Below are 9,814 nucleotides of genomic sequence, written 5' to 3' on the forward strand. Positions count from 1 at the left end.
AGGCAGGGGCCAGACAAGGCTGGGGAAAGCAGGCTGAGTTGCCACATGACACACAGCACTAACAAAGAGGACTCACCTAGGGGCCCTTCTGACCATCGGAATAAAGCCAGGAGTCTGGCTGTGGGGAGGCATGTGTGTGAAGCCTTCTGTGAATTTCTGAGACTAGGAGTTGACCTTCCCCAGATCAGGATGGGATGTAAGTGTAGGAAGAAACGGGAGGACTTGTGGTTGCTTACAGTCCCATGTTTTCCACCCCACAGGTACAAATTCCTCCCAGAGCAGCTCCCCAAGTTCAAGTGCCCCCAATTCACCAGCAGGCTCAGGGCACATCCGGCCCAGCACCCTCCATGGCCTGGCCCCCAAACTCAGTGGGCAGCGGTACCGGTCTGGAAGGCGAAAGTCGGCTGGCAGCATCCCACTCTCCCCGCTGGCCAGGACACCCTCTCCGACTCCCCAGCCTACCTCACCTCAGCGTTCACCGTCCCCATTATTGGGGCACTCACTGGGCAATGCCAAGATCACCCAAGCCTTTCCTAGCAAGATGCACTCCCCCCCGACGATTGTCAGACATATCGTGAGACCAAAGAGTGCAGAGCCGCCCCGCTCCCCACTGCTGAAGCGAGTGCAGTCTGAGGAAAAGCTGTCACCCTCCTATAGCAGCGACAAGAAGCACCTGTGCTCCCGCAAGCACAGCCTGGAGGTGACACAAGAGGAGGTACAGCGGGAGCAGGGTCAGAGGGAGGTGACACTGCAGAGCCTGGAGGAGAATGTATGTGATGCCCCTTCCCTCAGTCGGGCCAGGCCAGTGGAGCAAGGCTGTCTGAAACGCCCGGTGTCCCGGAAGCTGGGCAGGCAAGAGTCTGTGGATGACCTGGACCGAGACAAGCTGAAAGCCAAGGTTGTAGTGAAGAAACCAGAGGAGAAACACGAGCCCCACCAGAAACCACATAGCCTTGGTGGTGAGTCAGAATGCTACGCTCTCTTCAAGCTGGAGGAAAGAGAGAAGAAAGCATATCCCAAGGGGTTAGACAGGTCAGGCCATTTTGAAACCACCACAGCCGAGTCCTCTTCCGTGGGCAGCCTGCTGAAGGATACTCTTCATAAGCAAGCCAGTGTGCGGGCTAGCGAGGGGGTGACCTCGGATGGGGCAGCATGCTGCCTGGTACCAGGGGATCACAGCCAATCTCTGAGTGACTTGAAACGGGCCTCAGCTTCTAGCATCCTCCATGACAGTGCATGTCACGTCCCGGATAGGCCCACTTCTGGAAAGGCTGAACACACGGAGAAGGGCAAAGAGCTCCTCCGAAGTGAGAAATTAGACAGCAAGCTGGCCAATATTGATTACCTCCGAAAGAAGATGTCACTGGACGACAAAGATGACAGCCACTGTGCCCCCCTGAAACCCAAGGTGACATCTAGCACCCATGAATGCCTGCCCGGGAACCCTGTGCGGCCCATGGCTGGCCAACAAGAGATCTTGCCAGCGTCGGAGAGCCGGGCATTCATCAACAGTACCCACACACCTCAGATAGGTACTGTTTCCTTTGTTCCTCTCAAAGCCTTAGCTGGCCGGATAGAGAGTGGAGGGGAGAAACCAGGCTTAATTGTTCCTGAGTCCCCTGTCAGGAAGAGCCCCTCAGAATATAAGCTGGAGGGCAGGTCAGTTTCATGCCTGAAGCCGATCGAGGGCACCCTGGACATCGCTCTCCTGTCTGGACCTCATGCCTCCAAAACACAGCTGCCTTCCCCTGAGCCTGCCCAGAGCCCCAGCCCAGATGTCAGCGTGGCACCGTCAGTGCCGCCGACTCTTCCCAGTAGCAGTGGGAAAAAGGGTGACTCCACTAGCCTGAGAGAGCCCTCCTCAGCAAGCTTAAAGATGAATAAGTCTTACCTGCTGGAGCCCCGGTTTCTGCCCCCAAGCTGGGGTCTCCAGGACTCTCTGGCAGCTCCTGGGCCAGAACCAAAGTCAAAGCAGGACAGGAAGGTCATTGATCCTCCTGCTAGGACCACAGCAACTGTCACAGAGAGCAACCTCCAGCACAAAGAGGGTGGTCCCACTAAACACCAAGACCGTCCCTCTGACACCAAGGTCCTCCCTGGCCCAGGGCAGACCGTACACAGCGCCGACCCACCCAAGCTGTGTGCGCGTACTCCACTCCCATCGGAAGGGACCCCCTCAAAGGAGAAGCCATGTCTGAAGGAACCGTCTGAAAAGGTGAAAAGTGAGTGGTCTGCCATGACGGATGATGGACACAGAGGTCCCCGTGTGAAGCTGTGTCCCGCAGAGACTGGAAAAGCCGGTGACAATTCTAAAAGCATCCCTTCTGGGGGAAGGACCCATCCTGATTGCTACATGCAGACCCAGACTACTGAGAAAGCGTGGGCTTGTGCAAACACCAACCACAGAGATGGCCAAGGTGAAGCGAAGTCCCTGGCCAGGGAGGACTTCTTACACTCAGCTGTGCTTCTGAATGAAAAGGAGGTAGGCAGGGCAAGAAAAGGCACAGAGCCCAAGCCTCAGGTTCCTGCCACCAGGCACCCTCCTCAACCATCAGGAATTGAGGGTGAGAAGCATGAAAAACTCTCCTCTGTCCCCTCTTTGCAGAAACAGGCTTCTAAAGAACCCGACAGGAGAGAACAGGCCCCGAAAAGGCTCGGAGGCAACGGCCCTCAACAACCCCTGTCCACCAAAGAGCTGACCAATTCAGCAGCTTGGCAGCACTGCAGTCCCCCAAACCACACTTTTAACAAGGAGCTGGGGACCAAGCCTGCTGCTGCAGAACCAAGCACCAGCCTCCAGGACACTCCCCAATCTGCTACTGCCACCACCACCGTCACTGCCACCACCAGTGCTGGGCACAGTGACTGCAGTAACCATAAGTCCCGGCCTGGCCCTGACCCCAGCCCCTCAAAGGCTAAGCACCCAGACAGGTCCCCCTCCTCACAGAAGCTGAGCACAGGGGGGCCTGCAAAAGGCAAGGAGCCTGTCGCCCAACCCCTTGGTGGCGGTTCCACCAGAGAGGGGAAAGGTGGCAGCAAGGATCCATTGGACACGTTCCCTGCCATCCTGGCCACCCGGGGCAAAACAAGCGATGTGCCTGGGCAGGGAGAAGGTAGGGTCACGGTCACTATCACACTCCACGCTGAAGAGAGTCCTCTAGATGCTAAACTGAAACCCACCAGTGAAGGGTGTGTCCCGGAGATGCCCAAGCATCCCCTCAGACAAGGACATCCAGGGCCCAGCGAAGCAGTAGGCCAAAAGCTGCTCGCCGCTGGTGAAAAGCAAAACGTGTCTCCAAAACATCCCAAACCATCCACTGTGAAAGACTGCCCTGCCCTGTCCCGACAGACAGACAAAAATCCAAGTCAGCCTGCTACCCCTGGGGACCGGAAGTCAGAAGGGAAGAAAGGCACAGAAGCACTTTATGTTCCCACTCCAGAGGGCTACAAGCTGGAAGCCGGCCCTTCCCTCCAGCATGGCGACACCCGTCTCAAAGGCCCAGAGAGGCCAGCCATGGGTATGGGGAAGGGCGTCTCAGAGTCCAAGGGGAAAGGTCCAGGTCCCCAGAAGCCGCTGGCTGAGTCAGGCAAGCCCAGCGGTATGAAAAGGTCACCCTCGGCCACTGTGCAGAGTTCTCTCCGCTCAGCTGCGCCCCCAGAAAAGTCTCTGAGCTACTCAGCCAGCTTTCCTGAGGCCCAGCCTGGAGTGCGAGAGGTCACTGCAGCCAGCAGCCCCTCAGCTGCCAAGGATATGGGGGCCACCTCAGAATCCCCAGCCCCCAGCAGCAGGGACCACAGGAAGTCCCAATCTGGGGGAGATGGTCGAAGCCAAATGACAAAGAGTGACTCTCTTCCCTCTTTCCGCCTGTCCAACTCTGTCCTGGAGTCACACTTCTCGGATCCCCAGGCTCCCAGCACAGCGGGCCACCGAGACAGGGCACAGTCAGTAACTGCTGCCACGGGAGATCAGAAAGGGAGAGAGCTTGCCCAGCCTCCCCAAGCCAGGAAACAGAACGTGGGTAGGGAGGTGACCAGAGCACCCCCAGCCCCAAGCACGGACCGCGCCCTCCCTCTTTCCTCAGAGAAAGACTTCGTGGTTCGGCAGAGGAGGGGCAAGGAAAGCTTGCGGAGCAGCCCTCACAAAAAAGCCTCCTAATGTGTGTGTAGGCGCGCGCAGCCTTGAATGGCAGGGTTGTGAGACCCAGCCTGAGCTCAGCTGCAATTGGGTCTTCGCCACCCTTACAAACCAGCAGCACTGTATGGGAGCATCCTCCAAGCCCCAAGCCTAGTTCAGAGGCTGACTGAGGAGGAGAAAAAAGAGGAGGAGAGACAGAAAAAAAAAAAAAAAAAAAAAGGGAACTTTCTTCCAGATGCCTTCCCAGTTGTAAACCGGTAAAACTGTTGCCAGATAGTGTTTCTACCAACTGTGCCCTTTCCAGCGGTGTGTTGGTGAGGAAGAGAGTCTCTCTGTACATACGTAGCCATGTGTTTGGTTCCGGGATATAGAATGTGTACCTTGCTGCTGACCGCCTTGTTGACTGAAAGCTTTTCCAAGTGAAGATATTTGTTTCACTGCTTAGCCGTAATGTGGTAATGAAACAAAGTGGTCAGAGCTGGGTGTGTGTGTATTAAATAGAAAACCCACCCATAACTGCGTATGTACACATCCACCCACGTGTGTTTTGGTCTGTGGTTTGAGAAGAGTTTCAAGGCTCCATTTGTAGAAGTAGAGTTAAAAGATGTAAGGAAGCACAGTAGATGGGGAGTTTTTGTGTGTCTATTTAACCAGGATCTCTGATTGTACTGACTGGCTACCTGCCTTTCTGAGCTGCTGCATTCGGACCCCTCCACTAGGAGTGGCCAGGACAGTGGAGCCGGGCATCTATTTGACAGTCCTTCTAGGGGCCATTTTTGACCCTCAGGTCCAAGTGGCCCAAAAGGCAATTGTCCTTGTCTCGGGGTTATATGTCTAATGTTCACCTGAGGGCACACAGGGACTAGAAACACAGTGTAGGTCAGCTTCCTTGCTTGCTTCCCTTCCTTTTCCAAGCTCTTACCCTCAGGCCTTTATGCTGTGAGGTCCAAGAAGCACACGTCTGCGGCAGGTGCTCTACCAGCCCTGCCCGTGAGGAAACAGGAAAATCACTGGTTGCACACCAATCCGCTAGCACTTAGGTGGAGCGATTAGGCATTAGGCATCAGAAGAGGTTTTAAAGTTGCTTTGGTTGAGGAAAAAGGAGGGGGGGGAGGTGGATTTTGGCATCATAGCATATATATTAAAGACTAATCAGGACATCAGATACATTTTAATACATAGCTGGGGCCTTATGTTGTAGAAGAAGCTTGCTGTTTTTAGCAAGTTCCTGAGTTTCACATTCATTTCCAGTGCATCGAGTAGCTCCGTACATTTCATAACACAGTCTCTTTATTTGTATGCAAAAAAATACTGTTATTAATAAAGAGCATTTTGTAACAAAGAGTCTGGAGCTATTTGGTGCTTGAATGTGAGCATCCTTTTTACTTTTGCTAAGCCTTATTTAAATTTTGTATACCATGAAAGATGTAGAATTTTGTCATTTTAGTGCCGAGAGTTTTTCTGGTTACTTTCTGTTGTCGCAGGGTTTTTTTGTTGGTTTTGGGGGTTTTTTGGTTTGGTTTGGTTTGGTTTGGTTTGGTTTTGGTTTTGGGTTTTTCTGGCTTGTTTTGAATTCCAAGATGGCACTTGCTGACTAAGACACAGTGCAGATACATTTTTTTTCTAAGATGCTTGGGATCCTTAGCAAGACTTTGTTCTATAAGAGGGGAAAAAAAAAATTACAGATGAATAATGAATCGAGCACCAGACCCCCTTGGGGGTGTCTTGTTGTCTGCACACCCTAAGATCATTGACATGAGCACAGCCCTGTGGATTGTAAATCACGCAGGAAGGTTGTTAGCACTCCAGAAACAAAGGCTTCTCCTCACTGACGGCTAGGTTGCCCTGTGCTGCAAAGCCAGTTGGCAGTGGAAAAAGGAATAACTTCTTCACCCCCCCCCCCCATCTCCCAACCCCCATACAATTCTAGTCACACCCCATCACCTCATTGTGAAACTGTAGAACAAACAAATGGGTTTTGGTTTTGTTTTCTTTTTTTTTTTAACAAGAACTCAAATGGGTCTCAATGATGGTCTCAAAGCTTATAATGCACATCTGGTTGACAGATCTAATAGTCCAATCCTTACCCACTCAGACATCAGGACAGGGTCTGTCCAGGAGGTAGTTCATGGTTTACAGCCTTTGCTTTTTAACTGTCCGGTTTTCTTTAAAGCACAACTAGCTGCTTGTTTACAAAGGATATTTTTATGTATATTTTGTATAGTGTATTATCATTTTTGCCAAATATGTTTTTTTTTTTTTTTTTTTTTTTGCATTTTGGATGAGTAAAAGAGTTACTTAAGGTTGCATACATGTGATAACTGTTTGTTGTTGTGAAATCTCCCCAGCCAGCTGGTAGAATTTCTCCCGTGTTCTCTTTGGTCAGTCTCCGTGTGGTTGTTAAGATGTGCCCCCTCGGTAGGACTCCCAGTTGTAGACTTTCCAGCTTCAGTTTGTTAGGGTCTGTGCAATAAAGTGTTTGCAGTCTTATTTTCTCTCAGAAACCCCCCCCTCCCATGAATGTCATAATTGTTGTATATTGAACAAATATTTATACTTATGCAGTTGCATAACATTGAATAAAAATTTAGCATGAAAGATGACTGGTGTGTTTTTTTTCCCACATGTGCACATATACATGCAGTCTTCTGAAATATTACAGATGATCATTCATGTTCTGTATGAATGGGCTTTACTTTGTTTGGTTTGGTTTGGTTTCTTTGTTACTTTGTTTCTTTCTTTGTTTCTTTCTTTCCTTCTTTGTTTCTTTCTTTCTTTCTTTGTTTTGGTGAGTGGAATGGTTTGCCTACTTCCATTTTGCCCTACACAAATAGTCTGTTCAAGGGAAAATACTCTAGCTTTTTCCTACTGTTTTGTTTTGCCCCAAGCCTTCTGTTCAGACTGTACCAAGGTGCACACCCATGCTCACTTCCTTCCCAGCAAAGAGGTCACAACTCCCCTGACGCCTCATGTTCTTCCAAGATCTCAGTCTTCACCACGATCACCTCCAATTTCAGAAGCCCCCTTGCCCTGCTCCCTTCCTTGCTGGCCTAAAGAAGGATCTACACTTGCTAGTTTCCAGTCCTCCTGTCACTTTCACATCTACACTTCATGGTTTTCAGTCCTCCCTCATGTCACTCTCACTGCCAGGATGTGGCTTCCCACAGACTGCCCACATTGCTTTGAGGGAGGGGCACCAGGCTAAGTGCAAAGGCCACTTCCCAACATCACTTAGGCGGACCACGCCCCTCCTATGACCAGTGTCTCCTACACATCTCCTTTTTAAATTCCAATCAGACTATTTTCCCTGCTCATTTCCCTACTCGCACATGTATACCCCCGTGAACACCCATAAACAACAATCCAAACACGTGCCTTCCCGTTCTTCAATGTTCCTTCCTTCCCTCAAACCATGTTGTATTCCCCACTTTTCTCTGATCACCTCAGTTTCTATCTAAATTACTTTTCTCTTTGGTAAAACAAAACAGTACCTCTCCGAGCAGTTTCACACTCTAGTATATGCTGTGCTGTGACTACCCTTGTGTCCTGCACGGGGCAGCTTTAGTTTTGACTGTCATAGTTTCTCCACTGAGTAACTCAGATGCTTTGTATGCTTCCTTGTTTCTGCTCTTACCTTCTATTCTGTCCTTGAAATGTCCCCAATGATAATTTTTTTCCTTAAACACACAAAGTATGTTACAGCCTCCACTTTACATATTTAAAAAACCTCCCAGAGCCATTGAGCCCAACTCCTTAAACATTCTTTCTCAGTCTTTTAGGACGTTTTGTGTTGTTTTCAGAAAGTTCTTGGTGCCCAGTACTTTTATTTATTTTATTTTATTATTTTATTTTATTTTGTTTTACTTTATTTTATTTTTGAGACAGGGTTTCTCTGTGTAGCATTGTCTGTTCTGGACTCACTTTGTACACCAGGCTGGCCTTGGACCCAGAGAGATCTTCCTGCCTCTGCCTCCCTGAGTGCTGGGATTACAAGCATAGGCCGCAGCACCCAGCTTGTGCCTGGTACTTTATATTTAAGAAAAAAAAAGCTTTATTTAGTTCACAGTTGTAGAGCTGGGAGCCCAGAATTGGCTTGTTCCATTTCTTCCAACTCTGGCCAGGGCTTCGTGATGGTAGAAAAAGTTACAGAGAGATCATAGAGCAAGGTGGAAAGCCAGAGAGACTCGGGGTCCAGTCTTGTTCTTTTTTATATAAAAGTCCAACCTTGTGAAAACAAACCCAGCCCAAGAGATCCACATTAATCCCCTCTGAGGGTGGCATTCCCAGTGTCCTTGCTGCCTTTCTCCAAGTTTTACTGCAGTGCTGCCATACTAGGGGCTCAGCTTCCTGCTTTAATCACTTCCAACAATAGCAGCATACATAGCCCCAACTAGTAAACATGCTTTGCTCAGTACCCGGAAAAGCCTGTCCCAGCAGCCTATGGGATTCACTGCACTATCTCATTATCTAGGAAGTTTCCATTTTCTCTATGTGGATCTCTGTGAGATCCACGCTCTCTGTATATCTGTCCTCCTCTTCCTCCTCCTTCTCCTCCTCCTCTTCTTCCTCCTCCTCCTTCTTCAACAACCACATACACAGGGAATAATATTTCTTTAACTGAATTGAAGAAGAAATGTTCATAATGCCAACCATTTTGCGACATCATCACCACCAAGTACCACAGTATATACTAGATGCAAATCATATTCAATCTGTGTGTCCTTGAGTTGTTGTGCTGCCTCATGGTGGCCATTAGGAAACCAGGACCCAGAAGACAGAGGTTAAGAGGCAGCCTAACCTCAAGGATTTGCAGGCCTAGGATTTGCCCTTCTGTACTCTGACTGGCAACACACATTTACTTGCCCTCTATCTCCAGCCAGGTCTTTCTTCCACCTTCTTCTTTGCAAAATTATTATATGAAAAGGATCAGAATCATGGCGGTTCTGTTGCTTGCATAACATAATTCTTCCTGCTGAGATGCATAGCTTTAACAGACCATTATGGAGATGATTGCTTTACTGGTACTTGATGCCATGCTATGAAGAAAAGCTTAGTTTCCCCCTGAAGGAAAACCTCCAGAGACTATTAAGCATATGCAGTTTCCGAGCCAGAAGTAGCCACAGCAATGGTTGTTATTCAGCCAGTTTCTAGTGAGACTATAACACTTCAGAGAGACAAAGAGATGCTTACTCTGGTCCAGACTGAGCTAAATTAAAGAGGTGGTTGAAAGGCAGACCCTGGACTGTCATGCTCCTGCGAGTCTAGACACAGGGATGGAATTCCTGTGTTACGTGTTTAGCATCTACGCAATACTATTTGGGATTTTAAAAGGTGTGTGTGTGTGAGTTTGCATGCACAGGCATACACGTACACACCTAGTTTGCATGTCTGGTGCCCATGGAGTCCAAAGGAAGCTATCAGATTCCCTAGAACTACAGTTAGATGAGACAGATGTGAGCTACCATGTGGGGTGCTGGGAACTCAACCCAGGTTCCTATAACAAGAGCAGCAAGTGCTCTTGACCACTGAGCCATCTCTGCAATATCCACCCCACACACACACACTTTTTTTTTAGAATGTAATTATAGTTGAATAATTGAAGCGATAGTATTTCTCTAACAAGCTGAGGACTATATAGTCTTTCTCGCCCTCAATGCATTGTTCTTAGTGAATCTCTAA

At 49.3% G+C, this 9,814-nt stretch overlaps 1 protein-coding gene across 20 annotated transcripts in view; it reads left to right on the forward strand.

The window, feature by feature from the left end:
* The window catches only part of MAST4 (microtubule associated serine/threonine kinase family member 4), a 617,295-nt gene extending 610,559 nt beyond the window's left edge, over positions 1-6,736 (forward strand). For all 20 annotated transcript variants that reach the window (XM_084800734.1, XM_084800722.1, XM_084800737.1 and 17 more), the window contains one exon: positions 261-6,736. In XM_084800734.1, coding sequence (XP_084656860.1) covers positions 261-4,156 — 3,896 coding nt within the window. In that variant the 3' untranslated portion in view covers positions 4,157-6,736. The remainder of the gene's footprint in view (positions 1-260) is intronic.
* Positions 6,737-9,814: the final 3,078 nt, after the last annotated feature.

This window comes from Acomys minous, assembly GCF_964271855.1.
Source record: "Acomys minous genome assembly, chromosome: 11".
NCBI classification, from domain to species: domain Eukaryota; kingdom Metazoa; phylum Chordata; class Mammalia; order Rodentia; family Muridae; genus Acomys; species Acomys minous.